This window comes from Lepidochelys olivacea, assembly GCF_965140295.1.
Source record: "Lepidochelys olivacea isolate rLepOli2 genome assembly, chromosome: 5".
In the NCBI taxonomy this organism is placed as follows: domain Eukaryota; kingdom Metazoa; phylum Chordata; order Testudines; family Cheloniidae; genus Lepidochelys; species Lepidochelys olivacea.
The window spans coordinates 4,385,900-4,407,425 of record NC_140415.1 but is presented as its reverse complement, the minus strand read 5'-3'; the positions used below and the strand labels follow the sequence as shown (position 1 = coordinate 4,407,425).

The following is a 21,526-nucleotide window of genomic DNA, read 5'->3' as shown; positions in this document are numbered from 1 at the left end:
CCCGCTGCATTCGTGAAATGGAGACAGGCTCCACGCACAGGAACGCACAACACCCAAGCATCTGGGGACGTGCAGCCGGGACCATGCATATGCCAGCCCTTGGCTCTCTCCAGACCAAGGAATGCCTTCAGCAGGCCGTGCAGCGATCCCCATGCCTCCTGGAGCCAAAGGGCACCTGAGGGGTACTCAGTGCCGTGCAGGATTCGTCTCTCGGTTGACGTGCTGTTAAACAAAAGAGGAAGGCTCCCCAGAATATCTCTATCCAGCCCTCCGCCCCCGTTCCGTGCTGCGCCTTTGTCAAAACAGACCCCCACGCTGCATCGCGCACTGCAGCATAATGAGGGTAGATTGTAATTGCAGTCATTACGCTTCCTCTCCCCCACACGCTCCCTCGCTGCTCGGATGGAAAAACACGGGCCTCGGTTTCTCTCCCGGGCCCTTCCCCCACCCCCGTGGAGTCTCCCCTGCCTTGGGGAGAAAGGAGAGCACGTCCGTCTGGCTTTGTGCTCACCTGGTGCAGAGACACCAGCCAGCGCCAGGAAGCAGGCCTGCTTCACACCGACTCGGAGTCTGCATGGGGCATTTTCAGCTACCTCGAGCCCTGCCTCTGTCCCGGGTGCCCGCTGCCCCATGCTCGCTCCTGTGGGACTGCGCTGCTCAGCAAACACCTGCACTTCGCTGTGTGTCAGGGTTTCAAGCCCCCTGCCGTGGAGGTGGCACCGGACAGAGCGGCAAGCCGGTGACGGAGCATTAAAAGCCGCACTTCACAGTGTGTCCACTTGATGGCACCAAAGAATTTTTAAATACATTTGCCACTCACCAGCCACAATAACCCAAACTAACTGGGAAAGCCACCTGGTGCACGTCCTGGGGTCTTGGCAAGCACACAGGTTCCCCTCGGCTGAGCCCCGAGGGGCAGCGGGTGTGCTTGGAGGCAGAGAAACACAGGACTTGGTTGCAATGACGATTTAGGGGATTCCTGATTGTGGCTGCTGGGCACAGACAGACCTTGGGGTTCCCTCGGGCACCTTAGCTCCCAGCCCGTGCTGCCTAGAGCCACCAAGGGGGTTGCGGCTGTCACCGAAAGGACTGCTGAGTGAGGCACAGTAGGGTTTCTACCCCAGCCAGAACTGGGGCATTGTGCTAAGCGAGGCAAGCGTGAAGCACAAGCTGCTGAGTACTGAAAAAGGGCAGGTGAGGCCACCAGGGGGCGCCAGCCAGGCCTATTCTTTCCCCGCCTCCGTCGGTATTTGCATGTTGGACTAGCTCTGCCAATCTCCATCTTCCATTTCTTTGCCATGGCAACAAACGTGAAGGTGGAGCAATGGAGAGCCACCCAAAGCACAGGCTGTGGAAAGCAGCTTGTGAGCCCCAGGGAGCCCTTCTGGCTGCTCCCTGAGTCCGCTCTGACGCCCGTTCCCATTGCGCCTCTCCCTCCATGGGGTGCACGGCCCCTAATTGCAAGCTGCCGAGGGGCAGGAAGAGCCCCGCGGAGCCGGCTTTTGCTTTCCCTGGGGAACCATGTGGGGCAGTGCCCTCAGGCTGGGATGTGTTGGGAAGAAAAGAGATTTCCAGACTGACCGTGCAGGATTGAGACAGGCAGCCAACCCCCCAACCCCCAGGCACCTGGCTGACATTCCCCCAGTACTAGCTGTGCCCACCTCTTATGCAGAGACCCAGAAAGAGGGAGCAGGGGGAGAGCGACGCTAAAGACAGCAATCCCTCCCTGTGCCCCAATCCCCAGCTTGATCCTCTGCCCTGCTACCACCTAGCTTCCTGCCCTCCGCCTTATCCCACACCGTCACTGGTGACAAGCATCCCCCCCAGCTGCCAGACCCTTCCTCACCCCTTCAGGGATGATCCTCTCCTGCCCCAAACCCATACCCTTCCCAGTTGCCAAAGCCTCCCTCACCTCGTGTGTCCATTCCCCATGGCAGGGAGTCATACAAGTGGTCCTGGTTTCTAACATTGGGCCACCTTAATAAATTCAGGTGTTTTGTACCTCTCTGGTCTTTCCCCAAGCCCTGGTCAGTGCTTTCCAGGGAGTGCCCCAGCCTAAAGCAAAGAGTCTGAGGGAAATGGAAGGCAGCACATTTAAAACTGAACAAAGGAACACAAAAGACACACCTAGCCGGTGGAACTCATTGCCACAAGATATCAGTGTGGCCAACAGCTAATCAGGAATTAAACCTATCCAGGAATAGGATATTTGCATGGATAACAAGAATATCCAGTGTTATAAGAAAAATAACCGAAGAAACCCTCCTTTTTCAGGGCAAACCTCTAAACACTAGCAGGAGTTTCCCCCGGGTTGAGGAGGTTGAGTCTATTGCAGGGCTCTTGCACCTGCCTCTGATGCAGCTGGTACTGGCCATTATGTCAGACAGAATGGCAGGCTAGATGGACCCCTGGGCTGACTCTGTCTGGCAATTCCTCTGTTCCCAGGACTAATGTCTACCAGATAAACAGAGACCAAGAATTACCAGGTCTTCAGTCACTCTGGACCAGAGCCATCCTGGGAACTTACGAGCTGCAACAAATTGGGCACATGCATCGTTTGATTCCTGGTTCCGATCCCCGCCTGGCTGGGAGTCACCGAAAGCCATCCCCCATCTGGCTCAGCAGCCCTGGGGAGTGGCAGTCCACTCCCTCGCTGGGCAGTGGCCACAGGAGGTTTGGTGTCCCATGTTGTTGGCATTGGCAGAAGAGAGCCAGGGCACCAAGTGGACCAAAGAGACTGAACCTGCCCTCCCAGTTAAGAGAAGCCATGGGGCAACGCTATCATCGGGGCAGCGCAGATGGAGAGGAGGCAAGGAAGCAAACTCTCTCCTCTCAGATAACCCATCGCTAGTGAGATCTGCAGGGACGGGGCTCCTTGGCAGGCTTGGACGCCCTCTGTAGCGAGTGGGCCAAATTCTGCACTTGAGGCACTAATGGAAATCCAGGGGAACTCCAATAGGAAAAGGCTGTATCTACACCAGGGTAACTAATGGGGCTCACTGGGAGCAGTGGTGTAAAGTAAGACCTGACCTGAACCTTCACCCAAAACTCCAGCCCAACCTGATGGGCAGACAAGGGTCCGCGCTGCCTCGGTGCCCCACAGCGCTGGCTGGGTGTGGAAAGGGATTCCCCCAAACACAGCGACCCAGGCCATCCGGATGGCATTGCTGAGCTGGAACACCAGAAACAGGTCGAGGAACCCAGAGGCTTTGGGGGAACAGCCGAGGGTGGCAGGCCATGGGAGAGTGGCTGGGCCTGAGTAGCCGGAGAGTGGAGTAGACGCTCCTTAGGAAGTGGTGGAGCGCTCGTGACTGCAGTGATTCCAGGGCAGTTTAGCTCAGCTGTTAGTGTGACGGGTGCAGGGCACAGCTTTGCCGCACCCAGGGCTCTGGCCGGCCAGCCCGAGCAGTCTCCAGCCCCTGGATTCAGTTTTGCACCGATAAGGCAGAGAGCACACGGAGAGCTGGGGAAGAGAGCTGGGGAAGGGCTCCAACCCGACAGACAGACAGATCGGTGCGGGAGGAGGGGCAGAGAAGCAGCATCAAAGAGAGAGAAATTCCTTAATCCGCGTCCCTGCCACACAGGGACAAAAGTTGGTGAAAGCTGCGAATGGTAATTTTTTTGGCCGGAGGGGCTGCGTTTCGCAGCCCGCTTTGTGTACCTGCCAAAAGTCACTCGGGCTGGCTGCAAAGCAGGGCGGAGATTAATGAAGGCTCAATAGCCAGTGCAATGCAGGGCGATTAGCAGTGCAAAAAAAAAAAAAAAATCCCAACTCCTTGAAGCCAGTTAGTCAGCCGTCCATGCTGACAGCTCGTGCAGGAAATCTCAGCCATTCTTCCACTGTCTGTCCTGCCCCACCTCCACCGCCCAGCTCTCTGGGAGACAACGTCCTCCCCTTTGAGTTTCCTCATCCCCCAGACGACTGCTTTTCCACCACTGCCTCCACCCGCTAACGGAGCGGAGCCAACGGGCTTTAGAACGGGGCCCAAGTCCTCAGCACAGGGATGCCCCCCAACCAGAAGCAGGGAGCGAGATGGGGGGCTCAGGGACTCCCATGGCATTAGATAGTGGAGGGTCCTCAGAGCCCTACGTCCATGCTAGGCACCGAGGGAAATGGCAGATCCGTGCGTGGAAGGGAAGTGACTGTCGGTCTAGGCAGAGCCATATCCCCTGCTAACGAGGGCTGGCTGAGCGCTGCCTTCCGTGGGCTGCCTCCGTCGCTTGTTAATAAACTCCTGCCCCTAGGATGCAAGCCAGGCTTGGAGGCCGTCTCCGAGGCAGTGTGCACAGCAGAGAGGTGGGACTCACGCAGGGCCACCGAGCAGCTCGGCCAGGCCATGGGACGGCGGATTGCAATGAGCAAGGGGCACCAGCCGGGGGCGCCGTGTGACCCAGGGGCACAGTGTACCTGCGGCAGGGAAGCAATGGTGCAGGATGTGGAGGGCTGGGCGGCACAAGGCCACAATGGGGGAGGGGTGGGGCAGAGCCTGGTCTGCAGCAGAGCCTAACAGAGCGGGGCAGGATCTTGACAACTCCTGCCCCCAGGGCCCCTTCCAGCTGGGACCAGACCCTTCTTCTCCCCCATGCCCCAGCCCCTGCACTGCCTCTCCAGGCCTACAAAACAGGACTCCCTGGAGCATGGAGCAGAGCCCAGGAGAGGAGGGGGCTGGGAAGACACGATGACCCATTCGGTGACCCTGGTCAAGTCCCTTCCTCTCTCTGTGTCTCTGTAAAATGGGGGCAATGGCAGTGATCCCCACCCCCAGAAGCTGCGGGGAGGATGGAGGACTGGATGCAGGTAGGGGGACGGGCCCAAGTCCCATTGGTGCTCAGCTCTGGCTCCTTGTTGGTGCTGATGACACGCCGACTGGAGGTTCGGGGTTTGCCCCCCAGCGCAGATTCCAGCTCTACACCCCCCCACCCCCGGCCCCGGTACATCACCCGTTGGTGCAGAGAATCAGGGACACCAGCTTGCATAGGAACAGGAGTGACCCAACCTTGGCCCATGACGCCAACTGAGCCCCCAACCTGTGGGGCATTCCCTAGCTGGAGCTCATGGCTGGGTTCCAGCCGGCGCTTCGGCCCTGGGCTATAGATAGATCATTAGCTCCACCTGAGCCGTTAGGTGCTTGCTGGCAGGCTCAGGGCTAACACCAGGGCAGCAGCAGACGGTTGGGGTGGGGTGTGACCCAGCAACTTCAGGAACGGCACCGAGGGGCGCCGGCAGAGCTGGGGTGGGAGGAGGCCAGGGCTGGGACAGCGGGGGGTGTGGGTCGGGAGTGGGGGCTGGCAGAGCTGGGGGAGGGGAGGAGCTCAGGGCTAGGACAGTGGGGGTGTGGGTGGGGACTGAGGGGGGCTGGCAGAGCTGGGGTGGGAGGAGCCCAGGGCTGGGACAGCAGGGGGTGTGGGTCGGGACTGTGGGGCAGGGCGAGTGGGACAACAGGGAGCTGTGTGTCGGAGCCGAGGTGCGTAGGAAGTTTGCTACCAACAGCCCCCTAGGCCTCCCTCCAGACACTGCCCTTAATCCCTCGCTCCCCATCTGGAGGTGTGCAAAGCTCGTTTAACCCCGTCCGTGCCCTGTGGCTCTAACAGTGCCCCACACGCTGAGCGGGAGGCGGCCCAGCGAGGAGCTAAACTACCTGCAGCCGACGTCCGGACCCTCCACGGGACCCCGCGCTCCCTCGCCATGTGCACCATCCTGGGGCGAAAGGAGCTCACGAAGGCCGGCCTGTCCACTCAGCGCTTCCCCACCCCACTCCTGGCTGCCCCCGGGGTCAAAAGCCAGGGCGAAACCGCAGCCTGCGTTCCTGGTGCACTCTGGCAGGTAGCTGGGTGAGCTGCAACCAGGCCGGAGGTCCAGACGGCCCTTCGAAGGGATGTGAACAATCCCCCACAGCGCGGGGGCGGGGGCTGTTTGAAAGGGGAAGACTTGACTGTCTCGAACCTCTGCATCCCACATGAAAATGTGTTAGCCGGCTCCGCGCCTGCTGGGTTCTGCTTTCCATTCCTCGACACCTCCCCACCCTCCTCCCTCCCTCCTGCCAACAGACAAGCTTGCAGCCTGCAGCCCGACAGGAAAGGGGTTGTCTCTCTGCATCCCAGTGTGCTGAGCCATGCACGGCCCCCAGGGAGCAGAGCTTCCCTCTGCCCCAGTGGGGGGCACCGCCGAGCCAGACGCAGGTCGGATGCAGTGAGAGCTGGCTGAGGCGACCCGAGGGCATCCACTCTCTCTTATATCCCCTTTGTTGCATTTGTCCCATCGCCTCCCCATCCCAGATGGGGCCATGGCTGAGATGTTGCTTCCCCAGCACCTTCTCCCCTCTTTCTCAGGGGTGAACGCATAGGCATAGTTTGACTGGCAGCTCCAGTCAGACCAATGGGGCCAGGCAGGGAGGGAGTGAGGGGCAAATTCTGCACCTGTCTGAGGCTTGCAGTTTGGGGGGGCAACGCCTCCCCCCCTCAAAACTATGTCCATGGGTGGAGGCGCTTTGGGGCAGCTGTGTGGCCATGGTGAAGCATGGGACATGAAATCTGGCTGGGGAGGCGGGTGCGTAAAAGAGGATGGGTATGTGAAGCACCTGAGACCTGGGGCGGGGGGCGTGTCGGAGCGGGAATATTGCCGTTCTCAGGCGCTCAGGTTCTCAGAGAAAAAGACCCATTGCCCAGACACTTTTGGAGAAGGAACACGCTGAACGGAAAACCCATTTCCCACCAAAAAGCAGTTTGGGGGGAGAATGTGTGAGCGGCCCCAGTGCGAGGACGGGGGTGGGGGAAGCAGCCAAAGGGAAAGAGGAGGCTGCCATGAGGGGTTCAGCAGAAGGGGTGCTAAGAAAGGAGTGAATAAGCAGGGAGGGGCAGAACTGGGACGAGTCTTGAAGGGAGGACAAGAAGCCTGAACTAGGCAAGGTGGGGTTCAAAGAGCATTAAATGAGACCAGCAATGGGGAAAAAACCCATTGGATCTGTGCCCTTTTTTGCTTCTTTGCACCGGATGATGAAGGGCCAGAAAGTTATTTGAAATACACATATAAATCAATTAAAGGGCAGAGCAACACAGCCCTGACCAACCCAGGGGATGCTGTGGGTCCCGGAGAGCGAGTGAAAAGGCCGCAGCACAAGGATCAAGAGAGTGAACGCTGAGCTGCTGACAGAGAAGGGACAGTCAGGCTCAGTCTATGGGCTCAGCTTGCATTGGTGTCAAAGGCTCCGTATGCTGGTGCGAGCCGGTGTGTGTCCACACACAAATCCCCTCCCGCTGGGAGAAGTGACTCCAGGTTGCAAACGCAAGTCTAGAGTGGCGGGAGTTAAACTGGGGAGCAGCAGTGTGCACAGTTCAGTCCTTAGGGCACTAGCCTAGCACTTCGGAGACCTAGGCTCAGTTGTCTGCTCTGCCGTGTGACCTTGGGCAAGACACTAAGCCTCTCTGTGCCTCAGTTTCCCCACCTGTACAATGGGGTTAACAGCACTGCCCACCTCACGGGAGTATTGTGAGGATAAATACATTAAAGACTGTGAGGTGCTCAGATACTGTGGTCACAGGGGCCAGATAAGTACCTAAAATAGATATGTCCTGCTCCAATTTCACTAGGCCCATGCATGCAGCTCTCCCATTACATCCCCTCAGGGGTGTTTACACACAAATGCACACTGCTTCAGTTAAACCAGTTTAGCTTAAGCCCGTTCTTAATTGAGTTCTGGGTAGGTCTACATTACAGCTGTGCAGCTGTGTCATCGTAGCGTAGACACTTCCTACATGGACAGAAGGGGTTTTTCCATCACTGTAGTTAATCCACCCTGCTGAGAGGCAGTACATAGGTCAGTGGAAGAATTCTTCCTTTGTCCTAGCTGTGTCTGCACCGGGGGTTAAGCCAACTGAACTATGGTGCTCAGGGCATAACGTTTTTGACAGCCCTGAGCGACGTAGCTAGGTCAGTGTAATTTTTAAATGTGGCCCAGCCAAGGTTTAACCAAAACAAGCCTGGTGTAAATTGAAATAAGAGTGCCCACACTGACTTTAGCACCAGCTTAAGTAAATCAATTTAGAATCACTCCTTTGGTTAAATAGGTGCAGTTGTGTGTGTAGACAGCCCTTAGGCAGAGTCTTTAAAACACTTTGGGTTTCCATTCCTCTTGGTCGATGTCTATTTAAGTCCGACGTCCAATGGGCCTTTGTTGAAGATTCACCATCCCCTTCCACAAAGGCGGGAACTCCCAAAACACATGGTTTGACACAACAGAGCTGACAACCCTGATATCTCTAGGGGAAAACACCATTAGAAACCCTCCAAATTCCCAGGCTTTCTTTACCTGTCACAAAGAGACATGCTGGAGACTCCCAGCAGTCCCCAGACAGTGGTGTTTTTAGTCTTTCCTGCTCTGGATGTTCCCCATAGACATAGGGATGGTTTTCAGTTATTAACGACCATGATGGTTCTGGTTTCCAGGCTCCTCGCTGGCTGAGCGCTGTGCACCCCCAAGAGGAAACGGGAATTCACTGCTCGTCCAGGCGGAGGCAGCCCGGCTACGACCTGCAGAAGATTTCTGCTTTGCTTCAGGTTACTTGGCTTTCTCATTAACATGTCACGGGAGTAGTCATAAACAGAACCCTGTCGAGAGAGCGCAAACCCCTCCTCGCCTGACCCCCCCCTTCTCTCTCTGATTAAAGACCAGACTCCGCCATCTCTCCTGGCCTCCTCCCTCCCAGGGTGGCCCCAGTGAGACCAGTGGGCCTGCTGGCTGAGTCAGACTTGACTGCAGCCGCTTACAGATGTGGCCCAAGGACCAGGTCAGCCCATTACTCAATGAGGGGGTGGGGAAACAACAACAGAAAATGTGGAAATGGCAGAAGAGCTAAATGACTTTTTTGTTTCGGTTTTCACTAACAATCGGTTAGTAGCGATTAGACGTCTAATATAGTGAATGCCAGTGAAAATGAGGTAGGATCAGAGTCTAAAATAGGGAAAGAACAAGTCACAAATTACTTAGACCAGTTAGATGTCTTCAAGCCACCAGGGCCTGATGAAATGCATCCTAGAATACTCAAGGAGCTGACTGAGGAGATATCTGAACCATTAGTGATTATCTTCAAAAAGTCATGGAAGATGGAAGAGATTCCAGAAGACTGGAAAAGTGCAAATATAGTGCCCATCTATACCAAGGGAAATAAGGAGAACATGGGGAATTACAGACCAATTTGCTGGAAAAATAATGGAGCAAATAATTAAGCAAACAATTTGCAAACACCTAGAGGATAATGAGGTGATAAGTAAGAGTTAGCACGGATTTGTCAAGAACAAATTGTGTCAGACCAACCTGAGAGCTTTCTTTGACAGGGTAACAAGCCTTGTGGATAGTAGGGAAGTGGTAGATGTGGTATATCTTGACTTTAGTAAAGCTTTTGATACTGTCTCGCATGACCTTCTCATAAACAAACTAGGGAAATACAGCCTAGATGAAGGTACTACAAGGTGGGTGCATAACTGGTTGGAAAACGGTTCCCTGAGAGTCGTTATCAGTGGTTCACAGTCAAGCTGGAAGGTTATATCAAGTAGGGACCTGCAGAGATCAGTTCTGGGTCTGATTCTGTTCAATATCTTCATCGATGATTGAGATAATAGCATAGAGGGTACACTTATCAAGTTTGCGGATGATACCAAGCTGAGAAGGGGTTGCAAGCGCTTTGGAGGGTAGGATTAAAATTCAAAATGATCTGGACAAACTGGAGAAATGGTCTGAAGTAAATAGGATGAAACTCAATAAGGACAAATGCAAAGTACTCCACTTAGGAAGGAGCAATCAGTTGCACACACACAAATGGGAAATGACTGTCTAGGAAGGAGTCCTGCAGAAAGGGATCTGGGGGTCACAGTGGATCACAAGCTAAATATGAGTCACTGTGTAACACTGTTGCAAAAAAAGCAAACATCATTCTGGGATGTATTAGCAGGAGTAAGCAAGAAACGAGAAGTAATTCTTCCGCTCTACTCCATGCTGATTAGGCCTCTGCTGGAGTATTGTGTCCATTTCTGTGCGCCACATTTCAGGAAAGATGTGGACAAATTGGAGACAGTCCAGAGAAGAGCAACAAAAATGATTAAAGGTCCAGAAAACATGACCTATGAGGGAAGATTGAAAAAATTGGGTTTGTTTATTCTTGTGAAGAGAAGACTGAGAGGGAACATGATACCAGTTTTCAAGTACATAAAAGGTTGTTACAAGAAGGAGGGAGAAAAATTGTTCTCCTTAACCTCTGAGGATAGGACAAGAAGCAATGGGCTTAAATTGCAGCAAGGGTGGTTTAGGTTGGACATTAGGAAAAACTGCCTAACAGTCAGGGTAGTTAAGCATTGGAATAAATTGCCTCGGGAGGTTGTGGAATCTCCATCATTGGAGATTTTTAAGAGCAGGTTAGACAAACACCTGTCAGGGATGGTCTAGATAATACTCAGTCCTTCCACGAGTGCAGGGGACTGGACTAGATGACCTTTTGAGCAGACAGGGCTCAGGGAGGCTGGCATTCTGGGCACTGTCATGCCTCACCCGGCGCTGGGCAGGGCTAAACGACACGGTGGTTACAAGGCAGTGCCCGAGGGTCACGGCTTTGCTACCAGGACTCCCACTGCTGCTACCACCAAGCAGGGCCACCCGGGGCAGGGGGGCAGTTTGCTTCACCCCCCGCTCCATTTGAGAGGGCCCCCTAACTGAGCAGCATTGCAGCCTGGCCCGCGGGATTGCAATGCCACTCAGGTTTGGCCTGGCTGCTGCTCCAAGGGACAGGAGCTGCTGCCGCAGGGTGAACGCAGGGCGGGCTCGCAATGCAGCCATAACCTCGGGGACAAGCTGGCTTTGAAGGCCCAATCCTGCGAGGTGCCCAACTCTTCCTAGTTGCTAGCCATTCACGTCCAAGGGCGTGGAAGTTAAGGGTGCTCATCCCTGCGTCTCAGCCCAGCCCCTGGGGCCACGGACACAAAGCAACACATGCTGGGAGTAGCGTGTGTCTCTGGCTCTGCTACTTGCTAATCGTTAGTCTTTGGGCTTGTCTACACTGGCGTGTCTACACTGGCTTGTGTGGTTGCGGTGCAGCACTAGGAAAGAACTCTCCCAGCGCTCTAAAAAACCCGCCTCCACGAGGGGAGTAGCTACTGTCTACACTGGTGCTTTACAGCGCTGAAACTTGCTGCACTCGGGGGGGTGTTTTTTCACACCCCGGAGCGAGAAAATTGCAGCACTGTAAAGAGCGAGTGTAGAAAAGCCCTTTGTTTTCAGTGTGATAGAGGCATGCAGCGCACTTTACAGACATGCTCCTTGCTGCAGGACGTGCCAGACCCAATCCTCCAACACCCCAGACAGCGGGAAGAAGGGAAATCCCACTGCAGAGGCTTGGATGGTTTCTCGGGATGTGCTCCTAACGCCCCCCGCCCTGTCTTCCAAGCTGCACTGGCCCCTAATGGACCATTTTTCGTAGTGATCCGCCCCTGGGGGTTCCTCTGTCCCCACCCCCCCAGAAACCCTGGATTCCGCCCACTCCGAGGTGGGGAGTGCATGACTAGGACCGAGTAAACTCTGCAACCAGGTTGCCTTCTAAAAGCAAACTCACCAGGCCAAAGCATCCTGGGCAAACGATGATGCAAACTGCCCCTAAGTAGCATCTGTTCCATGAAGCAATGCTGTTAGCAAAGCCACACGGCGGTGGCAAATGGAGCTGTACCGATTTCCTCCCCACTTCCCCACCTGCTACTTGCTCAAATACTCTGCAGATGAACAGGCTTTGCCGGTGGGGGGGGGGGGGGTTGATCTTTGCTTTGGTTTGCCCTGAACCAAGAACTGCAGGGGCTTTGGTAAGCAGACCGAGAGGTTCGTCTCTTTCGCTGTGGCTGCTGCCTTGCGGCTTTGCATGGTGACAGGGCTCAGCGATTCCCAACAGGTATCCAGATACCGGTGGAGCAATTGCTTCTCTGTGATCCCAGCAGGCATCAGTAATGACATAAGAACGGCCACACTGGGTCAGATCAATGGTCAAGCTAGCCCGGTATCCTGTCTGCTGACAGTGGCCAATGTCAGGTGCCCCAGAGGGAATGAACAGAACAGGGCAATCAAGTGATCCAGCCATATGCCAGCTGCATCAATAGCCCCGCTGAGATTCCCATATCCCAGGGGAGTGGCCTGGCCATTGGGCTGTTGGCTACTTTGGGGTGGGTCTCCGTCTCTGAGACCAGAAATTCCACCCCATGCCCTCCTAGCAATGGGGCAGATGCTTTGAAACACAGCGCTTGGCACGGATCTGCCATGTTGCCATGTCTCCCAATTGTATCAGAAGTCTCCCGTCATTGGGTGTTTTTCCTAAAGCTCCAGCTTCAGGAGTCATGAGAATAGGGGGTGGGAGTGAGGGGGTCTCAGCTTGAGAAATGGTTTCTCTTGCCCGGTAATAAACTGACTATTGAGTATGAGCATCACTGTCCTCTACTGTACAGAGTCAAAACTGCTCGATTATGTGTCACAGGGGTCCCTTTACCTTGAGTGGCAGGACTTAGGCTTTCAGAACCAGGGGCCCTGAGTTCTATTCCCTGATGCTACATGGTGGAGCAAAGTGACACTGAAGAGGTTCCCACTCTAAAGCCCTGATCCAGCAAAGCAGTTAAGCATGCGAATAGTTCCATTGCAGGGCCCATCACCCACGCCCTGCATGCTCCACACTAGGCGGGGGTGACTGATTTTGCTTGTGTGTTACATGGCTCCTCTTGGAGGTCTCTCTGGTGTGTGCATGCCATTGTGGTGACAGCACTGCATTATCTGGGTCTTTTTATATAAACGTAGCCTCTCGTGAGGGGGGACTTTAGCAGTGTGGGCAAGTGTGCATGGAAGTGAGCCTAGGAGTTAGCCTATGGATGGTCTGAGTAGGGGTGCGTGTGGGTGTCTACATTCATGCACACATGTGCACTTTCATGCAGACAGGACCTCTGTGTGTGTGTGTCTGCAGATGTGTGTGATCATCTCCATGTGTGAGAGCCAGCGAGCTCGCTGGGATACAGTATGTATGAGTGCAGCGATTGCTGCTGCTGTTGTGAGTTAACTGAAGGAGCCTGTAAAACCAGAAACAGGCTATTAGCAATCCATTAGGGCAGAGTATCCAGTTCCAGCCTAGGTAATCCATTAGAGGAACATCTGAGCGCATTAGGAGAGCTCGCTGGAGGCCAGGACGGGGCCATAAAACAGAGGAGGAAACCATGCTAATCTGGCTTGAATTACCAACTTAAAAGCAGGAGAGAAATAAAGGATACCCTAAATATTGAATGTTTTATATTTAGGAGACAAAATGTGAGGTTCTGCCAAGAGGGGAGAATAAAAAACCTGTTTCGTCTGCAAATACATCCCATCACTCCCTCCTGGAAGCCGAAAAGGAGCAGCCCCGCTTTCCAGTCCCCTGGCTCTCTGGGGTGAGCTCATCAGGGCAGGCAAGAAGGGAGAACTGATTGCCATCCATCATGAAATTAACTCTACCTTTGATGGGCCTGTCAGCTTAGAGTGCTGGGGAAGGGACGTGTCCCCATGGAACCCCGCCTTTCGAGAGGCTAGCCCGGGCCCTGCCCCTTCTGCCCAATGCCCCGCCTTTACCCCACCCATTCCATCCCCCCCTCGCACGCTGGAGCCCCAAGCCCCCACTGCAGCTGGAGGAGCCCCAGTCGAGCCGCTCCAAACACCAGCCCGCTCGCCTCAGCTGTCCAGAGCTCTGGGCAGCCGGCCGATCCACCCCAGCTGCACCGGCCAGCCCAAGCCATTCCTGGCTGCTGGCTGGCCCGTGCGCCCATTGGCCTGAGGTGCCCCAGGTCTCCAGCCAGCCTAAGCCCCAAGCTCCGGGCTGCTCGCACAAGCTGAGCCCCCCGCTGGCTTCAGGGGAGAGGCGGAGCAAAGGTGGGGCCTTGGGGCAGAACGTGGGTGGGGCCACGGCCTGGGACTGGGGAGGTTTAGCCTCCTCATGCCTATTATACCTGCTGCTCATGTGTGTCCCAGCTCTGTCTTAAGTGCTGCAATGTGCCACGCGTCCACCACACATAACAGCACGCACAGACTCCCGTGTTTCGGTCGAGGGGCAGCCTGGGGCTCCTTCTTTTAGCACACTGGTAATACTTCACATGCTTAGAGGATTGAGTTCAACCTCACAGCAGTCCGGGGGTGAGGGATGAGGTAGCAGCAGAAAGCAGCCTGGCTTGAGTCACATCTCAGGCTGAGTGCACAGGGTTGGCAATTCGGGAGCACCGCCGGCCCCAATCTCACTACTTGTGTAAAGTAAGCAATTTGGATATGAAGTCACTCAGGTTCTAATGCAGAGTCACTCAGGTTCTCATACCTGCTTTAACTCCATCCTGTCCCTGCCCTGTGGCTAGAGACCTTCACTTGTTGCTACATGAAACATACTGTTAGCCTTTAAATTACGGCAGCACAGGCCCCAGCCACACAGTGCTGTAACCAGCCCCTCCTGTATCTGCCCATCCAGGGTATCAGGGGGGCCTCAGGGCAGATTGAGGATGAATCCTTGGAGCCCTGCACTGGAGAGGGCCCCATAGCGATCCGGAGGTGGGACACAGCTAACTGCTGGTGGCCAGCAGGCTGATTGGGGAGCAGCCAGCAGCTGACCGTCACCAGTTGCCAGGATGCTTCCAAGGGGGGGGCCACGTCTGAGCCGGCCCCTCCTCTCCTCAGATGTGTGGGACAAGGGTAGGTCTCTGGCCTGTACGAGGAGGGTGAGATCCCATTGGGAAGGCCCTGACCTGCTGCATAACCTGAACTGAGTCAGCAGCTCCCTGCGTCTACTCTCCCATCTGTAAAATGGGCACTTGGACACTTTGGGCGGCGCTCTGGGGCCTGGGGGTGAAAAGCACCCACGACACAGCCAGTCCGTTCCCGTTGATGCCTTTAGGGCAGCATTTTAGAGCAGTCTGCACAAATCACCCCAGCACAGCAAAGCCTGAGGCCAAACTCTGTGCGCAAAGCGGGCAGTAGGGGAAGGAGCCCTTTGCTCTCGGGCGGCCATCGGACCCATTTCAGGGGGAGGGGGAATTGCTTTTGCTGCCAACAAATGATGCACGCACGCAGAGTCTGAATGCACGTTCCTGTCTACTGCCAGTCACTCCAGCGGCCCTCTTGCGACCTGCCGCTCAGCCAGCCAGTCCAGGTTGTTCTTGCACTTCTGCTGCTGTGTGCCCGGAGGCTGCTGCCCCCCCCAGGAATCCCTCTCTTCACCCTGGGAATGTTTAATAAGTTGGCCTGCTCCCATCTCCACCTTGGCACATCCCTGCTCCCTGCTGGGTGACAGCCCCGGGGCACAAAGCAAGGCTGGGTGGGGGATGCAACCTAAGTAGGTGGCAGGAAGAAGTTCCATTAGCCGACTCCTGTGTATGCAAGGGGTTTAACATGAGGTATGGGGGTAAGTGCATGTGGGGCAGGGGGAAGATGAAGAAGGGGCCAAGAATGGTGGGATTGGGCATACGTACCAGCATATGGTTTCATTGCTTCTTGTGGCTGCTGGCAAAGTTCCATCTTTCTCCAGCTGGCCTCCTTTTTATTAACCTGCCGGGACACTTTGTGATGGACGTTCCCGCGGTCAGCAGTCAGGTTGTGTATAATGGCCTTGCCATGTGGGGAGCTGAGCGCAGGAGGGCTCCTTGTGTTTGCACCGATAGCTCGTTGCACCCCTGTGTCAGCCAAACAGCCTGTCAGGGCAGCTTGGAGACCCGCATGGCTTGGGATGCACCTCCCCTTCCCAGAATATGCCCTAGTCCAGTGTACTGGTCCCTAGACTCCAATAGGGAGGGGAAAGGCTCAGGCCACCTGGGAAAGACACAGTATGCAACAGAGAAGGGACCTGTCTGTGACACTTTATACTCATTAACCATTTCCATGCCAGTCAACACCTGCTCGTCCCCTTCAGGCTGTGGGCAGAGGAATGGCCTCTCATTCGGTGCCCAGCTACCCTTCTCGGCAAATGAAACCTCAGAGCCTCTTGTTCAACTGCTGCACAGCACCCGGCTGAACTGGTCACAGTGCGAGTGACATCCCGGCATGGTACCAGGAGCTCAGGGCCGCCTCTTGCCTGTCATCAGTGCAGGCTTGGCACATGTGGTGGCCTCATCTCAGACACGCTGGTCGCTGGCCAGCAGTGTGCCAGGACTGGCATAGCAGGACTTGCTGCTGGTCAGGATTAAGATGCATTGGCAGAGCTGTGTGGGTGGGATTGTGGTGCATTGACAAAGCTGTGGCGGGGGTGGGAGGAGGGGATGTCCAGGGCTCTGTGTGTATGTGTGGGTATCCCTGGACTGGACTGGCAGGGAGGCAGGGTGTGGGTTGGGACTGTGGTGGATATGCAAAGCTGTGTGTGTGTTGGGGGGAGCCCAGGGCTGGACTGGCAGGAAGTGCTGCAGCTGTGAATTCAAGTGGCTTGAAAGAGCTGAGTAGGGAATCTTGCCTGGCCCTGCAGTGCTACCCCCGTCTGACTTTAAAGAGCTGATTGAATTAATCACTGCAAATAATTCACCTGATGAATAGCGGCATTTTCATTCAGCTTATTCACAAATCGTATTTTTCATTCTCCAGCTGGCTTGACAGACAGTCTAATAATGAGCCCAGGACCTTCGTCGGCAAATGTTGGCTGTCAGTCACTGAGCAAATTATTCCCAAACACACTTTTGCATTATTTGACCCGCTCCAGCGACTGGTGTCACGTCACTCACAATTAGGTTTTGCGTTTTTTTAAATATAAAAACAAGCAATACAGAAGAATGATGCAGCCATAGCATGAGTGATGGCAGAGAGGGAAAAAGCCCGGAACATCAGCAGTTCTGGATCAGGCACCTTGGTTCTTAAAACAGGAATGCCAAGCCATGCAATATGGAGCAAAGGATTGTTTTCATCTACATCTCCACTCCCAGATGCAATGGGGAATCATCTCCAGATTGCACCGATGAATCACATTGGGGGGTTACACTGGGGACTGACTGTTTCTTGGGGCTTGTATTTTTACTGAGAATTCTCATCTAACATATTGAGATAGTCCCACTCGCCTTGGTATTTGAGCACCATACAGTTTTTAACGAGTTTAGCCTCATGGGCCCCCTGTGAAGTACAGGGCGTGCTTATCCCCATTGTGGCACACAGAGAGGTTAAGTGACTTGCCTAATGTCACACAGGAAGTCGGTGGCGGAGCAGGGGCTTGAACCAAAGTTTCCCACATCTGAGGCTAGCATCCCTAGCCACGGGACCATCCTTCCGCCCTTAACATAGTTTCAAATGCCAGCAATCGTATTTAACAGACTCCAGGAGGCTGAAAAATTGCCAAGTCCCCTTTTCTCTTGAGGCACAGCATAAAATGACCGGCACTCAGACACACAATCAGACCGAGCGGGCCGGCCTATCTTGAGAGCTCATAGTGAGACAGACATAGCCACCCTGACCCAAGGAGCTGTAGGCAGCAGGATTGCTGCTGTCACTGGTGTGGACAGGCAGGTTACTCCCATCCCAAAACAAGATAGATGAAAGATCATCTGATTGCTCATGTCATTCCTGCAAGGAGCCAAAAGAACAGAGCTGGTCAGAAAAGCACTGTCTGCAATTGCTTTGTTTGAAACTTCCCCTGGGTCTTCTGATTTTTGGCCAAGTGAAACCAAATTTTGCATTTCAAACACAATTTTTTCTTTGTTTATGAAAGTGTTCAAAAACCTAAAAAACCATATTTTTATTTGTAGGTTTTATTTGTCAGGCTCCCCTCCCCTCTTCACCCCCCTGCTTTCCAGTGGGAAAATGGGTGGGGTAAAGAGAAAGAAAGGGGGACAAAAATTCCCCCCCAAAGCCAAGAATTTCTTGATTTTCAAAAAGAGAAACAAAAATTTCAATTGGGAACAAAACTACACATTTTCGCCTGGTCAAAAAATAAGAAAACACCCAAGGACCCAAAAATTTGACACAGAAATTTTCTTTGCCTTCAAAAGATCTTTTTTCATCAAAAAAGCCCGTCTGACAAAGAAACATGGATCAGCTCTACAAACATAGCTGAAATGCAGGTCTACCACCAAGCTGTTGGTCTCGCTCCGTTTGCCAGTGAGCTAATAATCTCCCCATCGCACAGACCACCACCAAACATCGCCCTACTTGGGATTATAGTCAGCCAGTCTCAGAAGAGAAGACAAAGGTTGAACGGACCATGGAGACTCAAAAATGCTGTTACCCATGCTATCCCAGGTCTTCTAGCTAACCGTGGACTTCTGTCCTAAGAGCCTCACTGACGACTTTCTTTAAAAAACAAAAACAAGAAATAAAAGTAAAACTACGATAACGTCAAGGCACAGGCGGAGTCCCTGACAGTACAGCGTGTTCTGGCCCAAGGTATTTTTTATCTCTGGTTTGGAGTCTAACATGGCAGAGCGCATTTAAATGCGGTGACATTTACACTTCAAATGGCTCTTACGTCTCAGCGGGCAACCTTTATGTAGAACATACGTATGGAAAATAGAGACTGGCCCCATAGTACAGCGCAGGGTGGGGGAGTGGTTTGAAGGCGGAATGGGGACTTGAAAGGGGCGCCGGCTCTTGGTTGCGTTTGCTGGGCCTGACATGAAGGAAAGAATCAAATGTGCGTTTTCTGCAAGCTGGTTACCAGGCAGTAACCGCGCCTTCGCAGCAATAAAGCCCCTTCCCGTTCCCGAGCACCTCCTGTCCGAGGTCCTTCCCAAGCCATAGGCCCATTCTGAGGCATTTAGTGTCCCCCTTAACTCCACTCACTTCACAGCAGGTAAGGAGAGGCTGCAGGCTTGGGCCTCACAACCCAACAACCCCCTAGCCTTCCCCCCACCACCTGGCCCTCAGTGAAGGCGATTGAGAGGTCACTCACATGTTGCCACTGGTCAAGGATGAGGGGGCGATACCTCAAGAAGAATTTGAGCGGAAAGGACTCGGGGTCAGGCCAAGAGGAAGGGTTCTGCCACCTCACTTCGAGCCTCCGGGGGTTGTTGGATACGGGCTTGGCCACCACGTTCTCTGGAGGGTCCGGCTTTACTGGAATAATACAGAAAGGTCTTTTTACACCTTATACTCTTAGTCCATTCTCATGCTATTTCACAATACAGGGCTGGGGTAGCTCTACTCCAGGTACAAACACACCACAGGTAACTTCCTCCCATGGTACATTTTGCCACTCACAAAATATCAGCCACATGTGCAACATGGCCACGTAGCTTCTAGACTCCGTCTTATACTTTGTGGCTATGTTGCAATATGTTTTATGAAGCATACAGTAAATACGTGGAATAGCAGATGCTTTTCCCTGTACAGATTAGAAGCAACAGGTACTACATCGAGGAGGGTCACACAGACAGATACATGTACAGGGGTGATAGACAGAGAGACAGACAGACATTGTACTAGAGGACTAGTGAGATGAGGTGACTGGTAATGAGTTATAGACACTTGTATGGTACACTTCTAAGCCGTCTGTGCTCAGTCCTGACCCCAAACCATCATTTTCAAGGGGATGACCCAGGAGGTCCCTTCCAGTCTGACATCCTATGTTCCTATGAAATCGAAGGGCCAAAGCTGGTGCTCATTACTCAGCCGAGCTGACTTCAAGGGAAGTTTGGCCTGCATAAGAATTGAGTAAAAGCCTCAGAATTTGGTCTTTGACTTTGATGTAGATTTAGGCTTCAGAAGGACTGAGAACATAGGATTCAACCCAGGTCAGTTACTGACTCTTCATGATCACCCAGAGCAAAAGTCCCTTCTGTTTTACCTTCTTCCCCCAACTTTCAGCCTCTTCCCCTTTGGCTCTAGTTTGGGGTATTGGAATATTTGCTCACCTACTTCAGAGGCGTTTTGAGTGAGTAATTAGCTGAAGTTTGTAAAGCGCTTTGAAGCTGAAGACATATTAGGGTATCGACAGCAAATCAATCATTACTATACTTAGAGACAGGCCATTTTCTTCTTGGGGAATGGGGCGGTGTCCCACCAAGCATTGTTGAACTGAACTCCCAACTTCTAAAACTTTTAATTTGCTTTAGCAAATCTATCAAAGGCCAAGGGCAGTGTGAGGGCATTAGTGTGCTGCACTATTTCATGTTAAGAACATAACATAAGAATGGCCACACTGGGTCAGACCAAAGGTCCATCTAGCCCAGGATCCTGTCTTCTGACAGTGGCCAGTGCCAGGTGCCCCAGAGGGAATGAACAGAACCGGTAATCATCAAGTGATCCACCCCCTGTTGCCTATTCCCAGCTTCTGGCAAACAGAGTCTAGGGACACCATCACTGCCCATCCTGGCTAATAACCATTGATGAACCTGTCCTCCATGAACTTATCTCGTTCTTTTTTGAACCCTGCTATGGTCTCGGCCTTCACAACATCCTCTGGCAAGGAGTTCCACAGGCTGACTGTGAGTTGTATGAAGAAATACTTCCTTTTATTTGTTTTGAACCTGCTGCCTATGTTCTGTGGTAATTAACAGCGTGTTAATTATTGAACAGGTGAGAAGCACAGAAGTTGCAGGGCGCCTAAACCTAGCTGTGTGTTCTGTCTCTCCATTCATGCTTATACTCTCCTGGGGAGCTGGTTAGACAGATATGCCCCAGAACCTGACAGCCGGACACATCCAGATTGCAAAATAAACCCTGCCTGAGAAAGCTGTGTGCTCCTGTCTGTGCACCAGTGTGGGCCCTTCCAAACCAAACAGGTGAGCGAATCCCTCCGGTTCTGCTCTCCGCTCAAGGGCAGTGATGGCAGAACAAGTCACTGGGCTACACGATCTCTTTCCCTCACTGCAGCATCGCAAACAGGCACCAGCCGTCTATAGCTGCACGGAGATGGAGCAGGGTGGGAGGTGGTTCGACAACGCACTTTCACAATGGGAGAGCAATTCTATTATCTCCGGGTAAGTGGGGACTGGCCCAGAGCCCACTGATGCCAATACAAAGATGGCCTCTGACTCCACTGGGCTTTGCCTCAGTCTCAGGGAGCAAGCCTGTGCAGGAGGTATCATCACACCAATTTTGGAGATGGCTTCCTGGCCTGTGGTACACAAGAGGCCAGGCCAATAATGGCCATCTGGCCTTCAGTATCTGCAGATGACATGACTTCCACCACCACTCTGAATACACCCCCTGGCCAATCATCTCCATGGCAACTGACTGGCCAGGTGACGATCAGTGACTAGGATTCACAAATTGGGACTCAGCAGCAGAGGGACACCTGGCGCCGAGGACCCGGTTCAACCAGAGCCTCCTCAGCCTCTCTCAGTCCCAGATCCTCTCTCTGCGGGCGTCTGATGAACAGTGGGCCTCATGCAGCTATGCCCTCTGAGCCCCACGATTCCAGGGGAGCTGCTGAGGTGATGGGCTCCCTCCAACCCCATGCAGTATTGGGGTTCAGGCTCGGGAGGGGACCTCCCTTTCTGCTCCGTCTCTGCCATGCTCACGACCCTGCTAGCCGACAGTCCGGTGCCTCCCTAGCCTGGAACTGGAGAGGGAGCCCCTCGCGCCAGGGCGCTGGAAGT

General features: G+C 53.8%; 1 protein-coding gene across 4 annotated transcripts in view; it reads right to left on the bottom strand.

The window, feature by feature from the left end:
• Positions 1 to 21,526, bottom strand: part of CNTFR (ciliary neurotrophic factor receptor) — a gene marked incomplete at its 3' end in the record, with an annotated part of 459,556 nt that overhangs the window by 30,929 nt on the left and 407,101 nt on the right. For all 4 annotated transcript variants that reach the window (XM_084629637.1, XM_084629638.1, XM_084629636.1 and 1 more), the window contains exon 7: positions 18,877 to 19,040. In XM_084629637.1, coding sequence (XP_084485763.1) covers positions 18,877 to 19,040 — 164 coding nt within the window. The remainder of the gene's footprint in view (positions 1 to 18,876; positions 19,041 to 21,526) is intronic.